This window comes from Podarcis liolepis, assembly GCF_965112155.1.
Source record: "Podarcis liolepis genome assembly, chromosome: 14".
NCBI lineage: Eukaryota > Metazoa > Chordata > Lepidosauria > Squamata > Lacertidae > Podarcis > Podarcis liolepis.
In genome coordinates this window covers 39,102,630-39,129,217 of record NC_139569.1, presented here as the reverse complement: position 1 = coordinate 39,129,217, position 26,588 = coordinate 39,102,630, and the positions used below count along the sequence as shown (strand labels likewise).

The 26,588-nt window shown below is 45.1% G+C and overlaps 1 protein-coding gene across 4 annotated transcripts in view; it reads left to right on the top strand.

The window, feature by feature from the left end:
* The first annotated feature begins 913 nt into the window (after nt 1-913).
* The window catches only part of SLC30A4 (solute carrier family 30 member 4), a 29,099-nt gene continuing 3,424 nt past the window's right edge, over nt 914-26,588 (top strand). Inside the window, exons 1-7 of one of the 4 annotated variants that reach the window (XM_083475357.1) lie at nt 942-1,064; nt 2,689-3,233; nt 9,200-9,346; nt 15,037-15,190; nt 18,058-18,262; nt 21,965-22,070; nt 26,214-26,348. In XM_083475357.1, the coding sequence (XP_083331483.1) occupies nt 2,852-3,233; nt 9,200-9,346; nt 15,037-15,190; nt 18,058-18,262; nt 21,965-22,070; nt 26,214-26,348 (1,129 nt within the window). In that variant the 5' untranslated portion in view covers nt 942-1,064; nt 2,689-2,851. Of the gene's footprint in view, nt 1,065-1,117; nt 1,230-1,290; nt 1,777-2,688; nt 3,234-9,199; nt 9,347-15,036; nt 15,191-18,057; nt 18,263-21,964; nt 22,071-26,213; nt 26,349-26,588 lie in introns of those variants that run through there. The other 3 variants (XM_083475359.1, XM_083475358.1, XR_014519139.1) reach the window with 3 other exon arrangements.

Below are 26,588 nucleotides of genomic sequence, written 5' to 3'. Positions count from 1 at the left end.
GCACAACCGAGGTTTCTTGGTGATGGTCTAGCAAGTTGTACTGTCAGTGCAGAATGCCAAGTGACGCATCTTGTAAGAACTATAATTAATATAAGGCAAGATTTACTTCCAAACCCCATTGATTTCAGTGAGAGTAAAGTATATAGATGTTTAAAAGCACATTTCCAAAAAAATCCAGAGTCCTTCTGGTTGGGGATAATTCAGAGGGAAATTCCCAGTTGTCAAAAAAAGACTATTTATGTATGCTACAGGGGTCCCTTTACCTTTACTTTACTACTGTGGCCCCCAAATGGAAAACTGAAATTGATGGAATACACACATTTTGCAGTTTTAACGTATAGAACAGGCATGCCCAACAGTTGATCACGGGGATGTCCCAGGTTGATCATGATATAAAGTACACACACACACACACAGCTCAACAATGGGGTAGATCATAGCCGGTTTTTTTATACTGTGAGTAGATCGCAGTCTCTTGGATGTGCCTGATATAGAATAAGAGAACAAGAAAATCATACGTTTAGAGAAGACTGGAAAATGTTTACTGAATATACGTGTGAAAATTGTGTGCATTTAAAAACGCTGGTAGCATTAGGATAATTTCAAGTGTAAGTAAGTTTTGATGGCTATAACAATAGATTACTGAATGGGTCTGTTCACTTAAAATATGCAGGGAGGAATCACTAGTCTCTCAGCTTGACCTACCTCTTAGGGTTATTGCGAGGATGAAAAATTGGGGGAGATGAGCTTGTACAACTCTTGTAGGTTACAGTAAACAAACAAACAAACAAACAACAGAATGCAGACAGGAAAGCAACAAAGCAACCTGCATGCGTGCATTTGCTTTGAGGCTCATTTATTGCGCAGGAGGTAATGCAACAACTCCCCTTCTATAACTGCCTACAATTCCCAGCCTGCCCCGCGCTCCGACTCCATGTGCACGCTTAACCCTTTCGAATCCTGGGCGCCGTTGCTGCAGCGGTTGAGATTCGGAGCTCAGATGGGTGTCAAGAGAATCCAGGCACGTGAAACGGCAGCTGGCTTTTCTTCGTCTCGGAAAGGCGGTGCGTTTGCGTGTGTGCGTGTGTGTATGTGCATTGCAACCTCCGCTTTTTTCTCCTTTTTTCTTGCTGTAACTCCGTGATCCCCGGACCCGCGTCGTGAGAACGTGTCTCGCCTTTCTGTAACCGATCAGCCAGCTTCCCAAAGAAAACAGCAAATAAAAAATGGTCGGGGACGAATTGCTGGGGGGCGAGAGGGGCACCTGGGCGCAGCACCCGGGACCCGGACGCTGGGACAGCGGCTTTCACATCCGCCATCGGGAAATCTAAAGCAAAAATTTGATTTTACAAAGGCCTCTCGGAAGCTGTGCGCCTCTGGACTGGCTGGTTTTTGGGTGTCCCCCCCCTGTTTTGGGAGGTGAATGGGGGGGATGGCGCGATCGGCGGAGAAACCTTCCCTTTCCAGGGGGAGGCGAAGCTGCTTGGATGAATATTCAGGCATGCATATTCTTCCCCAGAAGCCCACACCCTCTTTTTTTGCTAATCCCTTTGCAAGCTGGCTCTCCTCAGTTGGCTGCCGGCGGGGGAGAAGAGCGCAGGAATCTATTCTCTCCGACTCGAGGGACGTATCCTGAAGCGCTGGATCGCGCGCAAAGCGCAGGGCGTCTTCTCCACGGTAGTCTTTACGCGCTGCTGTTAGGGACCCTGTTCCTGTGCAGACGTGCCGCGATGTCCCCGCTCCGCATCGGGATAGCGGCTGCGGTTTTCCCTGGCGGTAGGAAACATGCCATTGTCCCCGAGGCACGCCAGCTGTGCCACTGCGCGCTATTGTTTTTTGTTCCGCGCAGGGAGGCATAGGAATTGCGCTTCCCTCTGTCAGTTGCAGGGTCGCCACTCTGCTTTTGTAGGGGGGACCCCGGGGGTGGATGAGGGAGGGGGTAATAATCCTGTTGATTATGTTGCTTTGACTGTATACTTTATATTTGAATTTCTTCAGAAATATTTGATTCTGGATTGTTTCATTGATATTTTAATAGGCTGTAAAGCGCTTTGAGATTTTTCTTTAAAATACAAAATGGTATAGAAATGAAATTAATACAGTGGTACCTCGGGTTCCATACGCTTCAGGTTCCATACGCTTCAGGTTACTCCGCTAACCCAGAAATATTACCTCAGGTTAAGAACTTTGCTTCAGGATGAGAACAGAAATTGTGCTCCGGCGGCAGCAGGAGGCCCCATTAGCTAAAGTGGTGCTTCAGGTTTTAAGAACAGTTTCAGGTTAAGTACGGACCTCGGGAACGAATTAAGTACTTAACCCGAGGTACCACTGTAATAATAATAATAAATAGGTCACCAGTGCTCCTCGAACCCTTTCCCCAGCTGCTTCTTACAAATATTTCCTTCCCTATAACATCCTGATCTGATGAGTCACAGGGTGGCACCAACATCCATGGCACTTTTTTTGGGCATAATTGTTAATGGAAGCAGTTCCCTGCCTCAAGGCGCTTACAGTTAAAGGGATTAGACAGATGGGAGAGGCATGGGATGAGTATGAGGAAACTGGGCTACACCTCCTTAGACTTTGTAACCCGTCAGGCCGGGCAGCTTATTGCAATCCTGGCACAATATCAACGGGCAGAAGTTTACCTCAGTTCCTAACCCGCCCTCTTCTTTTTCCGTGCTGCAGTTTTGATCTCTTGGTGAACTCGGCGCATCTGGCTCCTCCCAGGTGAGAGATGACCCGGGTGAATAGCAAAATGAAGCCCTCTGGCCTGCGAGGGGAAGTTGCCTGAGGAGAAAAGGGCCGATTGGGCCGGCTTTTGGCTGCGGTGCCGGCCGGCAACCTTACCATGGCTCATTCCAGCATCTGGAACAGCCTCAAGTCTGTGCTGAGGAAGAACAATGACCCCTTGTTCCTGAACGACTGCAGTGCCTTTGACTTCTCCGACGAAGTTGGCGAGGAGGACTTCCCCAGGTTCAACAAGCTGCGGGTGGTGGTTTCGGAGGATGCGGCGGACGCTTCGGCCAACGGGGCCCACCTGGGCCCCCACTCCGACGACGAGTCCTTGCTGGACAGAGACATTGCTCTGCGGAACGCGCAGACCGGACCCGGCGCAGAACCTTGTAACAATTGCAACAAGCAAAGGGAACTCTCGAAGCAGAAGAAGGTGAAGAGGCGGCTGGTTCTAGCAGCCGTCCTCTATCTCCTCTTTATGACAGGGGAGCTGATAGGTAAGAATGCCTTGATCTCTCCTGAGAAGGAGATCTTTCAATTGCTTCGCTGTGCCTTCGGGGACAGTCTTTTAATTATTTACTCTTTGGGACCGTCGGGTGGCATATCTCATTATGAAGAGGCGGCAAGCTCAGAGGGCATCTTGAGTAAGTCAAATCAATGTGCAGGGGAAACAGGGTGGCATTGCCACCTTTGCAAATTACTGTAACATTCACCGATTCTCCGGAATAGTACGTCTCCATTTGCAAAGTGGAGATTTCGTGTTCCTGTTGCTGATGCTTTTCTGAAAGGGATAAAAGAAGTTTAGTAGTACAGTGGCAGACGCTTCAGGTTACAGACTCCGCTAACCCAGAAATAGTGCCTCGGGTTAAGAACTTTGCTTCAGGATGAGAACAGAAATCGCGCGGCGACAGCAGCAGGAGGCCCCATTAGCTAAAGTGGTACCTCAGGTTAAGAACAGTTTCAGGTTAAGAACAGACCTCCAGAACGAATTAAGTTCTTAACCCAAGGTACCACTGTAGTCGTAATTATAATAAAACTCCCTTTCTCTCTCTTTTTAACCTCCTCGAGAGGTTCAGAGGGTGGCAACATGAGAACAGGGCCTTCTCTGCAGTGGCTCCCCGTCTGTGGAATGCTCTCCCCAGGGAAGTTCACCTGGTGCCTTCATTATTTACCTTTAGGTGCCAGGCAAAAACCTTCCTCTTTAACCAGGCCTTGGTTACAGCCAATTTACATCCTATGCCCTTTTAAAATGTGGGGTTTTGGGGGGCGGGGAGTAATTAGGTTGCTGTTTTTATTTATATTAGGTATTTTGTGGTTTTATATCTTGATTTTATTCTGTGAACCGCCCTGAGACCCTCGGGTATAGGGTGGTATATAAATTCAATAAACAACAACAATGGGGCACTACGTAGCTCGGTCGGTAGTGTGTGAGACTCCGATTTCCAGGGTCATGAAAGTTTCCTGCATTGCAGGAGTTAGACTGGATGATTCTTGTGGTCCCTTCCAATTGTACACTTCTATGATTCTGTGATCTGTTAGCTGTATGTCACATGCCCAGAAGCAGTGGCGTAGCGTGGGGGGTGCAGGGGGGGCCGGCCGCACCGGGCGCAACATCTGGGGGTTAGGGTTAGGGGGTGCAAATCCACGGGTTAGGGGGCGCAAATCCACGGGTTAGGGGGCGCAAATTACTTGCCTTGCCCCGGGTGCTGACAACCCACGCTACGCCACTGCCCAGAAGTAACAGCCTTGAGGCTTTCTCTTGAACTGTGTAGAATTTACACGGAAACTATCCCTCTGATGGTGACACTTCCGAAAAAGTTAGTTGCAGCTAAATTCTGTGAAAATCAATGGGCCACAGCTTAGTCCCATTCCATTGTTTTAACTGGGATGATCATAATGGATTGTGACCGTTGTATTTGTTACATGCATAGTTCAAGCTCTTTATCTGACATTCATCCTGTCTAAAATTGTGTGGTTATTCTGGACCATGTGCTTTTGTTTCAAAACCACAATGTTTTCCCCACTAGCTACTTCTTATGTTGAATGTTCCACCCACCACAGTTGGATTTATGCCAACTGTGAACATTATGTATGTTTGTTTGTGTAATGCTTGCATAAATACATGTCAAGATTTAAAGCCCAGAATAAAATCACATGGTTAGGTTTTTTCATTTTGAAAAAACAAATCCGTCAAATCATCAAATTACCGGCCATAATCTAGCAGACATAGGCATTCCTAAACCCCATTCATATCGACATCATTCAAAGTATGCACAACCATGAACTTTCACAGGTACAGATATTACAAAAGCCTTAAAGGTAAAGGTAAAGGGACCCCTGACCATTTGGTCCACTCGCAAATGACTCTGGGGTTGCAGCGCTCATCTTGCTTTACTGGGCGAGGGAGCCAGCGTTCAGCTTCCAGGTCATGTGGCCAGCATGACTAAGCCGCTTCTGGCGAACCAGAGAAGCACGGAAACACCGTTTACCTTCCCGCCGGAGTGGTACCTATTTATCTACTTGCACTTTGAGGTGCTTTCGAACTGCTAGGTTGGCACGAGCAGGGACCGAGCAACAGGAGCTCACCCCGTCACGGGGATTCGAACCGCCGACTTTCTGATCAGCAAGTCCTAGGCTCTGTGGTTTAACCCACAGCGCCACCCGCGTCCCACAAAAGCCTTAAGTAGCTGCAAATTATAATCCATAGAATTTGTAGAATTGTAGAGTTGGAAGGGACCGCAAGAGTCATCTAGTCCAACCCCCTTGCAATGCAGGAATCTTTTTGCCCAACGTGGGATTCGAACCCATGACCCGTGAGATTAAGAGTCTCATGCTGTACCAACTGAGCAATCCCTTAAATCGGTGTGATTACTTGGACGTATTCTTCCTGCTATAATTTGTATTCCTGGACTTTCCGTTCAGATTAATATCTCTTGGGTTAATTATTCTAACATTCTGAGTTCTCGCAGCTAGCAGCACCCTTGTTAGGTATCTGTAACTAAGCAATGAAACTTTTCAGATAAATTACCAAAAAACAAGAGGATTTATTTAAGCAGTGTTTGGATTTTTTAATAAAACCCTTTGCCCTGCAGTCCAGCAACTGGATCTATTCTACTTTTCTCCGCATGTTTCTAAAAGTCATGTGAAAAGTTTTGTTGCATAAAGTTCCCCGTATAAAGTTGCCATTTGGTCAATGACGGCAAATGAGGGTTGTTTCCAGTCAACCCAAACTTTGTTGATGTGGTTTTGAATATGGTTTCAAAGGCCTGTGTTGTGCTTTCAGCGTGGGAAGTGTTTCCCGTTTAGATGTTCAGTTTCATAAATAACTTGGCATATACTTGTTGTGGGCAAATATGGTTAATAAAACTCTTGGGCTGGACGCTTGCAGCTTCCTTGGACTTAATGGAAATGCCAAATGCAGTAGTTTTTTTAAATAGTTTTTATTAAATTTTTCTAATTTACATTTCAAGATATTCCTTTAGACAACCTTAAATCAATGACTCTCCTTCTCTTTCCATGGTTCATTTTGCATACAATACATCCCTGCATATTTTAGATGAACTAAACCATTCAGTAATCCATTGTTAGTAAAGGTAAAGGTACCCCTGACCATTAGGTCCAGTCGTGGACCTTCCCGCCGGAGCGGTACCTATTTATCTACTTGCGCTGGCGTGCTTTCGAACTGCTAGGTTGGCAGGACCAGGGACCTAGCAACGGGAGCTCACCCCGTCGCAGGGATTCGAACCGCCGACCTTCTGATCGGCAAGCCCAAGAGGCTCTGTGGTTTAACTTCTTTAACCTGCTGAATTTATCTTAATGCTACCAGCGTTTTTAAATGAACACAATTTTCACCTAAATAATCAGTAAACATATATTCTTCTTTTCCCTTATTCTGTATGTTAAATCTGCAAGCTGTGCATATTCCATCAGTTTAAGTTGCCATTCTTCTTTGGTTGGGACCTCACTCATTTTCCATTTTTGGGTTAGCAAAACACACGGGCCGCAGTAGTAGCATACATAAATAATATTTTTGGATACCTGGGTGCAGTGGCTGAGTTCTCAGTCTCCGCAGGAAAAAATGCCACCTGGCCTATTATTTCCCCCCACGCCGCACCAGTTTTCAGCTCTGAACCTCCTAAGCTGCTTGCACAAAGATTTGTGATCAGCCAGCCATGAGATGAGCCTTTGTCCTTCATGGCTCATTGAAGGCGGCAATGAGACAGACATCAGGCCCATTATTGACCGGGATGTTAACATGCACTTTTTGAAATTTCTTCTACAGAGGAGGCAATGAGGAGACTTCTTTTTTCTTACTCGCCTATGGTAATTGGGTTGCTGCGGACACACCTCACCCTGCCGCTTCCATCGGCAGAGAAGTGCCTCTGCTGTTGGCACTGATTTGGGGCAACATCGTGCCCACTGGGGGCAAGATCGCACCCAAAATTGGTGCGATGGCGACGGGGTGCACAGTGGTGGCAAAGCGGGCAGCGGCAGGAGCAGGGAGGTAGTGGTGGCAGCAGTGGCAGGGTGGAGAGGCGCTTCCCGGTGGAGGAAGGGAGAACAGGAAGAATAGTTTGTCAGCCAAGCGCTTATTTAAAAGTAAAGGTAAAGGGACCCCTGACTGTTAGGTCCGGTCACGGATGATTTTGGGGTTGCGGCATTCATCTCGCTTTTTTGGCTGAGGAAGCCGGCATACAGCTTCCAGGTCATGTGGCCAGTATGACTAAGACGCTTCTGGCGAACCAGAGCAGCGCACGGAAACACCGTTTACCTTCCTACCAGAACGGTACCTATTTATCTACTTGCACTTTGATGTGCTTTCGAACTGCTAGGTTGGCAGGAGCAGGGACTGAGCAACGGGAGCTCACCCCGTCGCGAGGATTCGAACCGTCGACCTTCTGATTGGCAAGTCCTAGGCTCTGTGGTTTAACCCACAGTGCCACCCACGTCCCAAGCACTTATTTAGAGCAGGGCTAAAGACCTAGAGGAGGAGGAACTTTATTTTAGGATCTGTACTTCATTTTCAAGGTACTATGCATATGCCCACATTCTTCCTCCATGCCCAGGTTCCGCCATCTAATCACAGGGGCAGAAGAGGCACATTAATCCCACACAACAGATCGGTACATGTGACTATTGTTGGCCCTGGAAAAAAGCCATGGAAAAGGTTTGTCTGTTTTTCAGTGTAGTTCCAAGGCTACGATGGTTGCGTCCCACCACTGCAAGTAGTGCTTCTTTTTTTGAAATAGTTTTTACTTGTTTTTAGAAGTATAACATCATAACAATACATCCATACACATCCGCATTTACATATTCCTCCGAATCTCTGGACTTCCCACCTCCCCTTCATGGGTCCTTCTTATTAAACCTTTTCTACTGCATCTTTTCCAATAATCTGAGTTTTATATAACTCCATAGTACTTGCTACATTACAAGTGTTGCTGCAATCCTGCTAATGTTTTCACCTGCTTACAGTGGTCTCCAAAAGAAATTATCGGAGCGGAGCAAGGTGGTGGTGGTGGGTCATCACCAAGGGGGGTGACATTCGGCGCGCTGCCTGCCCGTGACTCCTGCCTACCCTGAGCTGTGGGGGGAAGTGGGGTAGTTTCGCTGCCTAATAGAGTGGAACCTCGGTTTTCGAATGTAATCCATTCCGGAAGACCGTTCGACTTCTGAAAACCAAGGATCAATGGGCAGTCGGCAAAATCCATTGAAAAATGGAAAAACATGCAGTGGAAGCCGTTTGATTTCCAAAAACGTGTCCGAAAACGGAAGCAATTACTTCCGGGTTTTCAGTGTTCGAGTTCCGAATTGTTCAGCTTCCGAGATGCTTGAAAACAGAGGTTCCACTCTATTAACTTGTATGTGCTTCTTGCTACAGGTCTTTTAAAACACACCATAGCATATTTACACCAGGGCTATAAACCATGTTTTATATACAGTGGTACCTCAGGTTAAGTACTTAATTCGTTCCGGAGGTCCGTACTTAACCTGAAACTGTTCTTAACCTGAAGCACCACTTTAGCTAATGGGGCCTCCTGCTGCCGCCGCGCCGCCGGAGCACGATTTCTGTTCTTATCCTGAAGCAAAGTTCTTAACCTGAGGTAATATTTCTGGGTTAGTGGAGTCTGTAACCTGAAGCGTATGTAACCTGAAGCATATGTAACCTGAAGCGTATGTAACCTGAGGTACCACTGTATGTGCATTGTACGAGATGTTTTTTTCTGCTAAGGGCTTCCTATGCTATAATGGCCTAGAATTATTACGACCCCGGCGCAGCTGCATTTATTCATTTGTTGATATACATTTTAAATTGTAATGTGTGGATATGGCAAATGATGTGCTTGCGTGTGATTGGCGGCTGCTCCCTTTTGAGGGTACACTTGGTTTTACTTCTCTCTAGCAGAGACCCCTCAGTATTATAGACCTAACATATATTTTCCTTTTAAATTTGCACGTCAAGGTGGATACGTTGCCAACAGCCTAGCAATCATGACGGATGCGCTTCATATGTTAACTGACCTCAGTGGCATTATTTTGACCCTGCTTGCTTTGTGGCTATCTGCAAAATCACCGACCAAAAAATTCACCTTCGGATTTCACCGCTTAGGTACGTAATCTTTGCACCCGTTGCTCTGTCCCAGCTCCTGCCAACCTAGCAGTTCGAAAGCACACCAGTGCAAGTAGATAAATAGGTACCACTGCGGTAGGAAGGTAAATGGCACTTCCATGTGCTCTGGTTTCCATCACGGTGTCCCGTTGTGCCAGAAGCGATTTAGTCCTGCTGGTCACAAGACCTGGAAAGCTGTCTGTGGACAAACGCTGGCTCCCTCGGCCTGAAAGCGAGATGAGCGCCACAACCTCATAGTCTCCTTTGAGTGGACTCAGCCGTCTAGGGGTCCTTTACTTTTTACCTTTTTTACTAGGTAGGGCTGGGAGAGAACCCTGTCTCATATCCTGGAAAGCTGTTGCCAGTCAGTGTTGAAAATTCTGCGCTCAGTCGATGAAGGGTCTGACTGATGTGGTTTAGGGCAGCTTCCCATGTTTTGAAGATATAAGGCAGCCATCCCACATTTGCTTCCCTGTGAGTAAGCACAGGTCTAAGGCATACCTTCTAAGACAGCTGCTGTGCTGCACTGGTTAGAGCAGTGCTGGGGAACCTGTGATCCATCAGCTGTTACTAGACTACAAGTCCCATCCACCTTGACCTTCGGCCATGCTGACTCCCACATCATCTAGAGGGCCACAGGTTTTCCCCATTGCCAGGTCAGCGTGTCAGTCTTAAAACTGGATCGCATCCCCACCCAGCCATCAAGCCCACGGGGGGATCTTGGGCCAGTCTCACACAGCTCCTCCTTCTCCCCCCCCCAATATATATAATTTTTTATTAGTTTTTTTAACGTATCATTTTCAACAGTAATTAAACATACTTTTACATCTTATTCAAATTTTTGACTTCCATCAATCCTGTCTGTAAATTTTCCAATCTAATCTCTCAGTATGCATTTCTTATCTTCCCTATTACATTTCAAACTCATAACCAATATCTCTATCTTTTTCTACTTTGTAACACTTCGTATATTTCTCCATACAAAGCTTCTTGCGTAATTTGTTGATTGCAGTTGCTCTTCAAGTAATTCATATACTTCTTCCAATCTTCTGTAAATCTCTGGTCCCGCAGGTTTCGAATCCTTCCTGTCATTTTGTCCAATTCTGCATAGTCCATTAATTTCGTCTGCCATTCTTCTCTCGTCGGAATTTCTTCTTGTTTCCATTTCTGGGCTAACAATACTCTTGCCGTAAACAGTTCCTCCTTCTGACTTGCAACCTAAGAACATAACAGCCCCACCATCAGAGACCAAAGGTCTGCCCAGTTTAGCATTCTGTTCCAGTGGCGTAGCGTGGGTTGCCAGAACCCGCGGCCATATGGAGGGTGGTGGGAGGGACATGAACAGAGTATGCATGCACATTCAATTGCCTAATGGCCTCTGCATCACCCAGCAGATCATACCCACAGAGATAAAGAAAAGAAGAGCTGTTCCATTGTACGGAGAGGTCACTTCCTGGTTTGCATGGAGAAGCCATTTTCAGATTTCCACCCGCTAACAAATCTACGCATGGGGCCTCCTCATGCTACAGCACTGTTCTGTTCGCCCAGCGACCAACCAAATACCTGTGGGAAGCCCATAATCATGTGTAGCTTTGTGCTTCTTGGTTAGAATGTCAGATTAGGACTTGAGAGACCAGGATTCAAATCCCCGCTTGGCCATGTAGCTCACCTTGGGCCAGTCACTGCCTCTTAGCCTAGGCTGCTTCACAGGGTTGTTGTTGAGATTAGATGAGGAGGGGGAGAATCGAGTCTGCCACCACTTGGAAGAAAAAAAGTGGGATATAAATGTAACAAATGAACAAGCAAACAATGTAACGTTCTTAATAATAAATGCTGAATTAGGCCCATTGATTTCAGAGGAGCTGTGTATTGGATTGTGGTTAGATAACAACAACAACAACAACAACAACAACAACAACAACAACAACAACAATTTATTATTTATACCCCGCCTATCTGGCTGGGTTTCCCCAGCCACTCTGGGTGGCTTCCAACAAAACAGTAAAATACAATAACCTATTAAACATTCAAAGTTTCCCTAACAGGGCTGCCTTTAGATGTCTTCTAAAAGTTTGGTAGTTATTTTTCTCTTTGACATCTGGTGGGAGGGCGTTCCACAAGGCGGGTGCCGCTACCGAGAAGGCCCTCTGCCTGGTTCCCTGTAATTTGGCTTCTTGCAGTGAGGGAACTGCCAGAAGGCCCTCGGCGCTGGACCTCAGTGTCTTTAGAAACTATTTCAGTTTATCTCCTAAAGCCAGGGCAGCACCCATCAAAAGTTTCCAAGAACATTTATCAACTCTTAGAAAGCAAAGTTGCGAAACAAAAAAGTGTGTTGCAGTTAAAAAATGCACTGACTCAGCTCTGCTTCAAGCCTGTGTTAGGTTAGTCTCTGATCAGATTATTTAATTCACTGTTCACATGACGACGACTGCTTCTTTAAAACTATAATTAGATTTTTTTTCAGTCGTGCTTTTTGTTTTTAGTTCCAAATTGTAATGGGGGCCCCATGGGAGATTCACATAATAACCCTAAGCAATGGGGTGTATTTAAATGCCTTTGAAAACGACTCCTGGCCCCGGTGGGTTATATTTCAGTCATAAGGATACTCATGCCACAAAATTAAAAACTCTTGAAAGAAAAGGTTCGTTGCTGCCAAACTCCTTATCGCTTGAGACGGAGGAAGACTTGCTACCGTACAGTATAGTACAGTATGGCTTTATAATGAATTGATGGGCTGATACTGTAAGCCCAGTGTGCAGGGAAATGTCTCTATCTAGGAATAAAAACTTGGCAGGCTCAGTTATGAAATTTAACCCCCCTCCTAGATGGAGTAAAAGGAGACTTTGGAAATATTTTTTCCCTCACAGGGCCCGTTAATAGTTTCGCTCTTCAATTTTCATGCTGCTTTTATGTTCTGTTTGCATGTATTACATGGTTTTCTTTCTTTTCTTTTTTTCCATTTTTTGCTTTTTGTTTTGTTTAGGCATTACAACAACTTTAGAAAAATAATTAAAACCAAACTGAAGGCAAATTGCTTTGAGAACACTCAGGCATTACTATATGACAGCACCAGTTACTTTTATCCTAATAAATGCTTCTTTTCTTTTGTATTACATGGTTTTACCACACTGTCCTATGCATGATTACTCGGAAGTAACTCCCAGCTATTCAATAGGGCTTTTTCCTGGAAAAGCTACTTAGATTACTGCCTTAATATTTGTTCATTTTTATTTCTAAATTTCTAAACCACTCAGTATTGAAAATGTATTTAAGTGGCGTACAGAAATACAAACAGCAAAACAGTATAACAAAATCAGAAATCAATAAAATACAGTATTGTTGTATTTTTGATGTATACATGTCCTCCAAGTCACCCTGGTTGGTTTTTTAAAAGATAGTAGGAAAAATAGCTTATATTGGGCTCATAAGACTGGGAAGCAGCTGAAGGATTTTGAGTTCAGTTTCTCCTAATACGATAGCCTATTACTGTTGTGTGTGTGCTTTTTTAAAGAACCTGTGACAGCTTTGCAGAGTAGCTGTCTTGCAGCCAGCTAATCCGTGGTGCAGTTTTTGCTAAAGAAAGGAGCTTGTGATGTTGTACGGCATGGACTTTCCAAACTGAGGGTTCCAGGGAATCTTTAGATTCCTCAAAAGCTTAAATGGGATTTCTCCATAGCTTATCTGTTGGTTTCCCCCAGGCATATGGTCACAGCCATTGCGTGGCGAGTTCCCGCCTCCCCCCATTGAAATAAAGACACGGGACACAAGAATTCAGGTTAATGGGTCGAATTAGGCCACAACTTTCTTGATTACAGGAATTGAGTGGTATTGGCTTAGGCATTGGTCCTAACGACTAACCGGCTTGAAGGCTGGTAAGGGTTAACCACCAGTGGGAGGAGTCCTGCTGAGGCACATCAACTAGGACCTCCCCCCGGCATCACCGCGTGGGGGCGTGCCCTGGGCCCACACCTCCTTAGGCTTAGGACAAGGCCACGCCCCCCGGAATCCTTTACCGGACTACCCTTCGCTTTGGGGGCAGGTGATGGCGCTCCTTTCCCCCCTTCATCTGCATAACAATAGAAGAGTACCCCCACCAATGCCTAACTGCCAATACCGAGGAGTTGTGACGGTTTGCTACGAGGTAGGCGAAAACCAAATGGCTGGTGCCGATCTGCCGTTTGGAAAAATTCCTACCAGGCCCCTTGACGGCGACCAACCGAAGTTCATAGCAACGTCAAAGAACCTAACCTAAAGGGTGGGAAAGGAGGGAAAACCGGGTCAGCTGTAGCGAGGGAAAGAGGGGGAGCCTCGGCTGCAGCAGACCTAAGTAGCTGAGGCCACGCCCGATTGGCTGGCCTAGAGTATGATGCAGCCGAGGATTCCCTCTGTTATCAGAGCCAGCCCGCCCCCCCCCCCCAGTGTGGGGAAGGGGCGTGAAGCCCGCAACCCCACCTCCTCCTTATGTCGGAAGTGGCTTTGTGAGAAGAAGATGCTGGAATAGTTGGAGAATCAGCCTGATCCATCAGCCTCTTCTCACAATATTATTTTCTTTTGAAATAATTTTTATCTGATTTTACAAGTATAAAATTATAATAATACAACCATACACATCCATATTTAAAGATTCCTCCGAATCTCTGGACTTCCCACCTTCCCCTCAATGGATCCTCTTGTCAGCCTTTTCAACTGCATATTATTCAGTAGTCCATATTTTATGTCACTCCATTATCTCCATAGTACAGTTGTACCTTGGTTGTCGAACGCCTTGGTACTCATACGTTTTGGCTCCTGAACGATCGAAACCCAGAAGTGAATGTTCCGGTTTTCGAACTTTTTTTAGAAGCCAAACGTCCAACGTGGCTTCCAATTGGCTGCAGGAGTTTCCTGCAGCCAATCAGAAGCCGTGCTTTGGTTTCCGAACGTTTTGGAAGTTGAACGGACTTCCGGAACGGATTCCATTCGACTTCCAAGGTACGACTGTATTTGCTACATTACAAGTGTTTTGGCAATCCTGCTAATGTTTTCATCTGCTTACAGTGGTCTCCAAGATAAATTATCCCCCCCCCCCCTCTTTGTGAAAGTTTTGGTCTTCTTGGTCCCTGAGCTTTCCAGTCAATTTTGCCAACAAATTAATTTGCCATTCTTCTCTGGTAGGGACTTTGTCTTCTTTCCATCTCTGGGCTAGTAATATCCGTGCGGCTGTCATCACGTACATAAAAAGTCTTTTCTGTTCCTTTGGAATAAAAGGTAAAGGGACCCCTGACCATTAGGTCCAGTCGCAGACAACTCTGGGGTTGCGGCGCTCATCTTGCTTTATTGGCCGAGGGAGCCGACGTACAGCTTCCAGGTCATGTGGCCAGCATGACTAAGCCACTTCTGGCGAACCAGAGCAGCGCACGGAAACGCCATTTACCTTCCCGCCAGAGCGGTACCTGTTTATCTACTTGTACTGCGTGCTTTCGAACTGCTAGTTTGGCAGGAGTCCTTTGGAATATCAGCACCTAAAATTCCTAATAGAAAAGCCTTTGTTAAGAAAACATTAGAAATGTTTAAACTTACATTATTAACATTTACTTAACCCAGCCTGGATTCAGTGTAATTAAAAGTACCGTAGAAATGCTAAACGCTGAATGATGTTTGTGCGCAGATGCTCTTGTAACAGTGCTGCTGTTTTTCTTTCTCTTTCCCAGAGGTGTTGTCTGCCATGTTCAGCGTCTTGCTGATTTATATCCTCATGGTTTTCCTCTTGTACGAAGCTGTTCAAAGGACCATCCACATGGACTACGAAATCAATGGGGATATTATGCTGATTACAGCAGCCATTGGGGTAGCGGTCAACCTTATGTAAGTGTTCCTTTTCCTTTTGTTGAAAGTTTGCCCCCTTCTTAGCAAGGGACTCCTGTGAAGAAAGTCCCAGAACCGCCCCAGCGTTTCTCTTTTTTTATCATTTAAATTTTTATTTATACTTTTCAAGTTTAAACATTTCATTAGTTTTACAATCGCTTTATCATTTCAAAATTTGACTTCCTTCCCCCTCTTTCTGCAGCTCCTTAATTTTTTTGCTTTTTTAAATATCTTCTGCATATCCAAATTCATTTAATTTGCTCCTTTGGCCCACCGTTTCTTTATGCTGGTCTGTCACGTATCTCCTGTCAATCCTCTTCAATTGCCAAAAAGGGTACCAACTGGATCTCATTTGTCAGAAAGAGCCAGAAGTAAGGTTACCAGATTTTTTTCAGTGAATCTGGGGACACTTTTCAACTTCAGTAGGAATGATAGGATTTTGTATGGGGACTGATTTGTAAATCCGGGGACTGTCCCCGGGAAACGGGGACGTCTGGTAACCTTAGCCAGAAGTCACATCTTTCAGAAGAGAGGTTCAAAAAAACTCATCTGCCCTCAATGTTCCCCTGCTGCCATCAGGGTTTCAGAATGGACTTTCTATGAAGCTGACTAGCCTCACGACTATGGTGTAGTCAATAGGCTAGAATTAGTCCAGTTTGGGAATTTTAGGTGCTGAAATCCCAAGGGAGCAGAAAGGTTTATCTATGTACGCAATCACGGCTATGCGATTGCTGTTAGCCCAGAGATGGAAAGAATAAAATATCTCTACCAGAGAAGAATGTCAGATCAAGTTGATGGACTATGCTGAAATGGCAAAAGTGACCGGAAGAATCAGAAATCGGGAAGACCAAAATTTTAATAAGGAATGGGGAAAATTTATAATCTATCTTAAAAACCATTGTAAACAGTTAAAATTGTGAGTGGGATTTGAATAACATAGAATCATAGAATCCTAGAGTTGGAAGAGACCACAAGGGCCATCGAGTCCAACCCCCTGCCAAGCAGGAAACACCATCAGAGCACTCCTGACATATGGTTGTCAAGCCTCTGCTTAAAGACCTCCAAAGTAGGAGACTCCACCACACTCCTTGGCAGCAAATTCCACTGTCGAACAGCTCTTACTGTCAGGAAGTTCTTCCTAATGTTTAGGTGGAATCTTCTTTCTTATAGTTTGGATCCATTGCTCCGTGTCCGCTTCTCTGGAGCAGCAGAAAACAACCTTTCTCCCTCCTCTATGTGACATCCTTTTATATATTTGAACATGGCTATCATATCATGGTGAACTTTGGACATGAGATGTAAAAGGGCAGGAGGGAAGTCCAGGAGATTCTGTGGATTCTTCTTAGTCCTCTTTTGGGAGCCGCTGTGCTCTGGTTTATTTTGTATTCTGGCTCTTGCCTGCTTTCCCTCTACCTTTCATTTTTAGCGAAGTCTCCTAATTTCACCACTGCAGTGGATGCGATTGCCAGCTTCGAGGGTTTAGCATCCCCATGTACCTGGACACTTAGAATTCCTGGTACTGGAAGTATAGGATCAGTGCAAAAGCAGGAAGAGGACGAGCCTTTCTCTTGGTGGGATGATTTGATCTGCCGGCCAATGAGGCAGCGCGAGTGTGACCACCGTTGCTCTCCTGGCTTCACAATCCGGTCACTTGTTGGCTTTTATCAAGAGTCAAGTGTGTCACACCTCTCCCTTCTTACTGACCACTCGCAACCAGCTTTGTTGGTAAGCCAGGAGAACAACGGTTCCCTTTCTGTGCTACCTTACTGACTGCGGGTGGCGCTGTGGTCGAAACCACTGAGCCTCTTGGGCTTGCCAATCAGAAGGCCGATGGTTCGAATCCCTGTGATGGGGTGCCTATGAATGCTTCCGTTTTCAAACACGCCTTGGAAGTCGACTGACTTCTGAGGCGCATTTCTCCATTTTTTCAATGGATTTTGCCGACCAGCAATTGCGCCTCAGTTGTCAAACGTTTCAGAAGTCAAACTGTCTTCTGGAACAGATTACCTTCGACAACTGAGGTTCTGCTGTATATTGTTTTTGGTCTACTAGAGTTTAATCACTTTTCAATATATGTTATGTGTGTTCTTTCCCTCTGTTTACGGTGGCCTAGCAGTAAAAAGCACGGTAGACCATCATCAGCTGTACATTTAATTCTAGCTACATGGGGGGGATGCAGGTAGCCCTGTGGTCTAAACCACTGAGCCTCTTGGGCAGGCATAGGCAAACTCGGCCCTCCAGATGTTTTGGGACTACAACTCGCATCATTCCTGACCACTGGGCCTGTTAGCTAGGGATGAGGGGAGTTGTAGTCCCAAAACATCTGGAGGGCCAAGTTTGCCAATGCCTGCCCTTGGGCTTGCCGATCGGAAGGTTGGTGGTTCGAATCCCCGCGATGGAATGAGCTCATGTTGCTCTATCCCAGCTTCTGCCAACCTAGCAGTTCGAAAGCACACCAGCGCAAGTAAATAAATAGGGACCCCTGTGGCGGGAAGGTAAACGGCGTTTCCAGGCGCTCTGGTTAAGAACTTAATTTGTTCTGGAGATCCGTTCTTAACCTGAAACCGTTCTTAACCTGAGGTACCACTTTAGCTAATGGGGCCTCCCGCTGCCGCCGCGCAATTTCTGTTCTCATCCTGAGGTAAAGTTCTTAACCCGAGGTACTACTTCCAGGTTAGTGGAGTCCGTAACCTGAAGCGTTTGTAACCTGAAGCGTTAACCCAAGGTACCACTGTCCTAGCAGCTTGCATTTGTGGTTTGCTCTCTTCATGCTTATGAAAAGGATGAAATGTGCTAACATCTGGGGTTGGGTCTTCTACCTTATCTCTGTTTTGTTCTCAACCTCTTTCCTTCTGCTTTCCTTTCAGCATGGGCTTTCTGCTGAACCAGTCTGGCCACCTGCACTCCCATTCGCATTCCCCTGCCCCTGTTCCTCCCTCCAGTTCCTCTTCTGCCGCAACTCCTGGGCACGGGCACGGCAGCCTGGCAGTGAGAGCCGCCTTTGTGCATGCCCTGGGAGACCTGGTGCAAAGCATAGGCGTTCTTGTAGCTGCATACATCATTCGTTTCAAGGTAGGGCTTTTCTTTAGACTTGCAAAGACATTTCTCACCTTGGGCTGGCCAGCGCTTGAACTCCACAGGAACCTATATGTGCTCTTAACTTTTTTTCCCAGCGTGCAGGGATTTGCATGCAGAACTGTAGTTCTGCTTAGCTCAGCGGGGAAATTATTGTGGAGCTTCAAGCGCTTCCAGGAACTACAGAGTTGGACAAATTAGGATCAGGGGGCTAGGTGCTGGGGGTATACAGGTGACGCATTTCAGTGGCATGCTCTTACATATTTAATTTTTAGCAGTGGGGAGGGGGAGTGTGTCAATAATAATAATAATAATAATAATAATAATAATAATAATAATATAGGGACGCGGGTGGCGCTGTGGGTTAAACCACAGAGCCTAGGACTTGCCGATCAGAAGGTCGGCGGTTCGAATCCCCGCAACGGGGTGAGTGCCCATTGTTCGGTCCCAGCTCCTGCCAACCTAGCAGTTCGAAAGCACGTCAAAGTGCAAGTAGATAAATAGGTACTGCTCCGGAGGGAAGGTAAACGGCGTTTCCGTGCGCTGCTCTGGTTTGCCAGAAGCGGCTTCAACATGCTGGCCACATGACCCGGAAGCTGTATGCCGACAACCTCGTCCAATAAAGCGAGATGAGCGCCACAACCCTGGAGTCGGCCACGACTGGACCTAATGGTCAGAGGTCCTTTACCTTTACTACTAATAATATATTTATACTCCACCCATCTTGCTGGGTTTCCCCATATACTTTGGGCAGTTCCCAAGAGAATACTAAAAACACGACAAAACATCAAACATTAAAAACTTCCCGAAACAGGGCTGCCTTCAGATGTCTTCTAAAAATCAGATAGTTGTTTATTTCCTTGGCATCTGATGGGAAGGCGTTCCATAGGGCGGGTGCCACCACCAAGAAGGCCCTCTGCCTTGTTCCCTGTAACTATGGGAGATGGAAAATTTGGACAGCTTGCCTTGCTTAAATCAGCCTAGCGGCACACGAAATATCAGATTCTGTATATAGAATCATAGAATTGTAGAGTTGGAAAGGCACCCCACGGATCAGCTAATTCAACCCCCTGCAATGGAATCGAACCTGCAACCTTGGCGTCACCAGCACCACGCTCTAACCAACTGAGCTGAGCGCCTGCCCCCCCCCCCGCTACGTTTTCTTGGCTTAGCATGATGTATGTCCTCTGGGTGCAATCCTCTGATGGGAGTTTGCCTAGCTGAAAAATGCTTTGCCCCACACCTGCTTACTGAAATAGGCAAGGAAAGCTCTCCTTTTTGTTTGGGAACCGCAGGGAATGTCATCTGCAGTGATGAGAGGCAGGGCCTTTTTTTCTTTTGGGCCAGTTCAGCGGAGCTTCTTCCAAGAGAAGCCTGTGAATGCTCAAAACAATTGATGTGTAGAATCATTGTCAACCTACCTTTCTATGCATTGTAGTACTCGATACATATTTATATTTTAAAACCAGCGTAGATTTTTAAAATGTTATTTAGAAACAGTTGTAAGCCACTTAATCAAAAAGATTCTCTCTCTCTTATCTCTATATAGAAAATTTATATATATATTATACACACACACACACACACACATACACACACATACAGTGGTGCCCCGCAAGACGAATGCCTCGCAAGACGGAAAACTCGCTAGACGAAAGAGTTTTCCGTTTTGGAGGTGCTTCGCAAAACGAATCTCCTATGGGCTTGCTTCGCAAGACGAAAATGTCTTGCGAGTTCCTGCGGGGTTTTTTTTCCTCCCCCCCCTTTTCTAAGCCGCTAAGCCGCTTATCAGCTGATCCGATAAGCTGATAAGCCACTAAAAGCCGCTAATAGCGCTAATCCTCTAATCCGTCAATGGGCTTGCTTCGCAAGACGAAAAAACCGCTAGACGAAGAGAATCACGGAACGGATTCTTTTCGTCTTGCAAGGCAGCACTGTACACACACATATATATATTCATTATTATATATATATATATATATATATATATATATATATATATATATATATATATATATTTGCTTTCGTAGATTTTCACGGGTACAGGAATGCAGGTTTTGGTGTCTTCGGGTGTCTTCCCGTGTAAGAGTTGGGGTGTCTAGGCGACGTTTCGACGAGGTCTCACTCGTCATCTTCAGGCTGGTGCTTTCGGCTTCTTGTTACTGGAACAGAGCAGGATCTCAGTGTTTGAGTTCCTATAAATACTGTTGAGGGGGTGTGGTGTATAGCCTCCAACGTTCTGGGCAGAGAGGAAGTTCCCAGGTTAGTGTGCCTTTTCTTCTTTTGTTCCTTAATTACTTGAGGGATATCTTGAGTGATTTCTTGAGTGATATTCTGAGTACCACTTAGGTGGGTCATTAGGTGTGGATTATCTGGTGATGTTCCATGTTAAAGAGCAAGGAACATCACCACAAGAGAATAATCATGGAAGCCATCGAGATAGAGAAACACCCTCACAACATGAACAAGCGTGACGACACGTCCCGCCTGCCAGACATCTGGAAATTAGCCCTCCCCACAAAAACCGACACCAGAACCAGAGGCACACAGAACGCCATCACCAATCAACCACACCAGACCCAAACCCAGACCCTCTCCACAGATAAATTACAGACACCATCCAGTAACCAAACCATAGTGGCACCTCCGGATGCTGCACCCCCCTGCAATCCCTACACAGATCTGGCTGGCACAGGGCACAAAACCACAGCTCGCCCCTACACACGAAGCCAAGCCAGAGCACAACTAAGTGCAGTACAGCCATCTTCTCAGAAAAACTCTTCACAAGCTCAAGAGGTCAAGACACGAAAGCTTTAGCAACTAATCCACACCTAATGACCCACCTAAGTGGTACTCAGAATATCACTCAAGAAATCACTCAAGATATCCCTCAAGTAATTAAGGAACAAAAGAAGAAAAGGCACACTAACCTGGGAACTTCCTCTCTGCCCAGAACGTTGGAGGCTATACACCACACCCCCTCAACAGTATTTATAGGAACTCAAACACTGAGATCCTGCTCTGTTCCAGTAACAAGAAGCCGAAAGCACCAGCCTGAAGATGACGAGTGAGACCTCGTCGAAACGTCGCCTAGACACCCCAACTCTTACACGGGAAGACACCCGAAGACACCAAAACCTGCATATATATATATATATATATGAGAGAATGAGATGAAGGGCAGTATACAGATTTATTTATTTATTTATTTGAAAAATAAATAATAATAATAGATTAAGCTATCTTAATCTGCTCCCTGCTGCAAGGCCCATTTCCACCTGGCCTGGGGAGGAGGGCCCAGACTCATCCTGAATAGCTAAAAGGCTCCTGCGAGGGCCCTGGGACATTGCTGGAACAACACAACTGACTAAAAAGTTTTAAACGGTTCTAACTTTGGTTCCTCCGTTTCATTTTTGTTGGGTTGGTGTTGGTTAAATGTTTAGTTGGGGTTGACGGTTATTTTAGTTTGGGTATAACTATAAACTATTGTGTTTTTTTATTGATTTATTGGTTTGTTTGTCGCTTGTATTGGATATTAGTTTTTAAATGTTTGATGTTTTGTTGTGTTTTATATGTTGTAAGCCGCCCAGAGTGGCTGTGGAAACCCAGCCAGATGGGTGGGATATAAATTAAAAATTATTATATTATAGTTATTTATGCAGATGTAATCTTACCAGGCTTTAACCTCCTTTGTTTCAGCCAGAATACAAGATTGCGGACCCTATATGTACATATGTATTCTCAGTCCTGGTGGCTTTCACAACATTTCGGATCATCCGGGACACCGGAATAATTGTACTTGAAGGTAATGACTGATCGAACTCCTATATTTGAGGTGCCCTTTCAAGAGCAGATAGAAGCAATGAGCAAGTGGAAGCAGCAATGGCTGTACTACTTACCGTATTTTTCGCTCTATAGGATGCATTTCCCCCCTCTAAAAATTAAGGTGAAATGTGTGTGCGTCCTATAGAGCAAATGCAGGCTCCTTGGCTTCAGCGGTAGCAACGCGAAGCCTCCGAACCGCAGAGGGAGCGCTCCCTCCGCGCTCTGGAGGCTTTGTGTTGCTTTCGCTGAAGCCTGGAGAGCAAGAGGGGTCAGTGCGCAACAACCCCTCTCGCTCTCCAGGCTTCAGGGATAGTCGCCTGAAGCCTCCGGAGCGCAGCGGGAGGTTCCCGCTGCACTTCGCAGGCTTCGGGTTCCTTTTGCTGAAGCAGGGAGAGCAAGACTCTCCTGGCTTCAGCAGAGAGGGAGAGCTGCGCAGCGCCCCTTCAGCCAAGCGGGAGGAGAAATGGAAGGGGCTCCGTTTCTCCTGCTGCTTCGCTGAAGGGGCGCTGAGCAGAGAGGGGGAGAATTTTTTTCCCTTCTTCTCCCCTCTAAAACAAGGTGCGTCCTATGGTCGGGTGTGTCCTATAGAGCGACAAATACAGTACTTTGATTTTCTAAATAACTTTCAAAATCTTGATCAATAGTTTTGAAAGATTTATGCATTTCACTGTATGTGGTTGTCTTACGTGGTGATTTGGCACTGAATCTCAGCCGGGCATCTGAGATTTACTCAAAATCTTCGTTGATCATTTCAGTCGTGCTCAGGGCTCCCCCCCCCCCCCAAGCCAGAACTCAGTGAAACTCAGTTCTGGCACCTCTCAGGTGGTTGCCATTGCCATGCTAAGAGAATGAGGGAGGTGTGGAAAGAAGAAAGACTCCCTACCAGAGAGGAATGGCAAACTAAGCTGTTGGATTGTGCCAAAATAGCAAAATTGACTGGAAAGCACAGGAACCCAGAAGACAAAAACTTCAAGAAAGAATGGGGGGGGGGGAATTATAATTTATTTAGGAAACCGCTGTAAGCAGATGAAAACATTAGCAGGATTTTAATAACACTTGTAATGTAACAAATAATATGGACAATATGGACAGATACAAAATATAGATTATAAAATAATATGCAGTTGAAAATGTTGACAATAGGACCCAGGGAGGGGATGGTGGGAAGTCTTGAGATTCAGAGAAATCTCTATACAGTGGTACCTCGGGTTACAAACACTTTGGGTTACAAACACTTTGGGTTACAAACTCTAACCTGGAACCTAACCTGGAAGTAGTTACCTCGGGTTGCGAACTTTGCCCCAGGATGAGAATGGAAAAAGTGCACCGGTGGTGTGGCAGCAGCGGGAGGCCCCATTAGCGAAAGCGCACCTCAGGTTAAGAACGATTGCGGGTTAAGAACGGACCTCTGAAACGAATTAAGTTCGTAACCCGAGGTACCACTGTACAGTGGTGCCCCGCAAGACGAATGCCTCGCAAGACGGAAAACTCGCTAGATGAAAGAGTTTTCCGTTTTGGAGGTGCTTCGCAAAACGAATCTCCTATGGGCTTGCTTCGCAAGACGAAAATGTCTTGCGAGTTCCTGCGGGTTCCCCCCCCCCTTTTCTAAGCCGCTAAGCTGCTTATCAGCTGATCCGATAAGCCGATAAGCCGCTATAAGACGCTAATAGCGCTAATCCGTCAATGGGCTTGCTTCGCAAGACAAAAAAACCGCTAGACGAAGAGAATCACAGAACGGATTCTTTTCATCTTGCGAGGCACCACTGTATATGAATATGTATTTCGTATTGTTATAACTTGGTTTTTGTAAAATGAAATAAAAGCGATTTCAGAGAATGAGGGAGGTGTTCAGGGTGAGTTCTGGCACCTCTTTTTCTAGAAAAATAGCACTGGTTGTACTTCACCCAGAGGACTTTAACTTTCTATTATGCTGTCAACTGAAACACATGTTTTTCTGGGAGATTCCACAAGTTACCAGTTATCAGCCAACAGTGTCAGAAGCTGTGCTAGCTGTTGTCGACGGATAACCCTAATAAGGCAGTTCCAAATGATGCAAATGGCTCTCCCATTCTTCTTTACTGAATGTTGATTCCCTTTTATACTGCAGATTAACAAGAACTCATCCATCAAATTCCTAGCCAGCTGCCATGAATTGTTTTCATCTTATGTTAACAGCTTCATGCAGGTCTTTTGCAATCTCAACCCAATTCTAGATTTTCCTTCTTGTGTTTACTCAGGTGTAGGGCTGTGTGATAAATCACCATATCATGCTATTGAAATCACATCCTGATAAGTGTTTCAACAAGGCAATATACCTGTAAACAAAAGGTGAACACTTAACAAATTCCCAGAGCCTTTTTGAAAAAATATTTTTAATTAATTTTTCTGTTTTACAATTTAGAATACTCATTTAAACATCCTTAAAGTATCAATGACTTCCCTTCTTCTCTTTCCATGGTTCATTTTGCATATCACAAATCTCTGGTTATGTTACAAAAACCATACCATTCAGTATTCCATTTTTGCATCCATCAAAACTTATTTACACTGTTGAATTTATCTCAATGCTGCCCGTGTTTTCAAGTGTACACAATTTCCCCCCATATATTCAATAAACTTTTCCTAATCTTCTCTAAACATACCGTATTGGCCCGAATATAAGACGCACCTTTAAAATTCCATAGGCACTCACACCCGTTCTTTCCGTTTTACCGTATGTCTGTTTCAGCAGCGACATCATAAAAGCCAGTTTTTGTCACGAATTTAAGCCGCACTTTAACTTTTCACGGTAGAAATTTGGAAAATAAAATAAAATGAGGCTTATATTCAGGCCAATACGGTATGTTCTTCTTGTTCTATATGTTAAGTCTGCAAGCTGCGCATATTTTGTCAGCTTAACTTTCCATTCTTCTTTAGTTGGGACAGCTTCCAGGGCTTTATAACATTATTTTAGAAGGAGCCTTGCTTCAACAAACTTTAGTTAAGATTAGCCACAGTTTAGTTTTTGAATATGATGTTAAAATGTGCCAAGCGGCACTGCCCATCTCTTTGTTGCAACTATGCCACTGGATGGAAGGGGCACCTGTGGCTTCTTCAGTGCTAAGTGAAAACTGGGCCAATTTGTCAATGGTTCCCCAAAATTGTTAAGAACCAGTGCACTACTATTTCCGAATAAATGTTATCACTTCAAAGTGACTGATAACATTTCAGTTACAGATAGGTAGCCGTGTTGGTCTGCCATAGTCAAAATAAAAAAAATTCCTTCCAGTAGCACCTTAAAGACCAACTAAGTTAGTTCTTGGTATGAGCTTTCGTGTGCATGCACACTTCTTCAGATACACTGAAACAGAAGTTGCCAGATCCTTCTATATAGTGAGAAGGTGGGGAGGGGTATTACTCAGAAGGGTGGTGGGAATGGGAGATTGGCAGATAGCTGAGATGAGCCTGTTGACGACTCTTAACGACTGCAATAGGTCTTACAGGAAAAGGCAAGGGGTGAGAAGGTGAAAAATGGCTTAGTCATGTATAATGAGATAAGAATCCAATGTCTCTGTTCAGACCAGGTCTCTCCATGGTTTTAAGTCTGGTAATGAGTTGCAATTCAGCAGCTTCTCTTTCCAGTCTATTTCTGAAATTCCTTTGTAGTAAAACAGCTACTTTGAGATCTTGTATAGAATGTCCTGGGAGATTGAAGTGTTCTCCTACTGGTTTCTCTGTTTTGTGATTCTTGATGTCTGATTTATGTCTGTTTATTGTTTGGCGTAAGGTTTGGCCTGTTTGTCCAATATAGAGAGCTGAAGGACACTGTTGGCATTTGATGGCATTTGATACAGTCGTCAACAGGCTCATCTCAGCTATGCACACGAAAGCTCATACCAAGAACTAACTTAGTTGGTCTTTAAGGTGCTACTGGAAGGAATTTTTTTATGATAACATTTCAGTTCCTAGAAATGCAGAAGATGAAAATGTTTACACGAGTGTTTTCCCTTGAGGCACTATCACAATGTGACTAAATGGCTGCTTTTTATCCTTTTTTAAATACTCTGCTTAAGTTTAATATAATGGTATCACATAATAATCAATAATAATTCTAAACATCTAAAACTCATGTCCTCCTTTGTAGGAGTTCCAAGGCATTTGAATGTGGATCGCATTAAAGAGGAGCTAATGAAAATTGAAGATGTGTTTTCAGTGGAAAGCCTGAATATTTGGTCGTTGACTGCAGGAAAAACCATTGCCATAGTCCACTTGCAATTAGGTAAAACTGGGAAGCAGTCAGAGCTAACGGTTGTGTTAATGAAGCAGAATCATGTGATTAAATTCAATCAATAAATTATTTTTTGGTGTTTTTTTTCATAATTGTGGTTTGTTAACCATAAATTAAGGGATGCGGGTGGTGCTGTGGGTTAAACCACAGAGCCTAGGACTTGCCGATCAGAAGGTCGGCGGTTTGAATCCCTGCGACGGTGTGAGCTCCCGTTGTTCAGTCCCTGCTCCT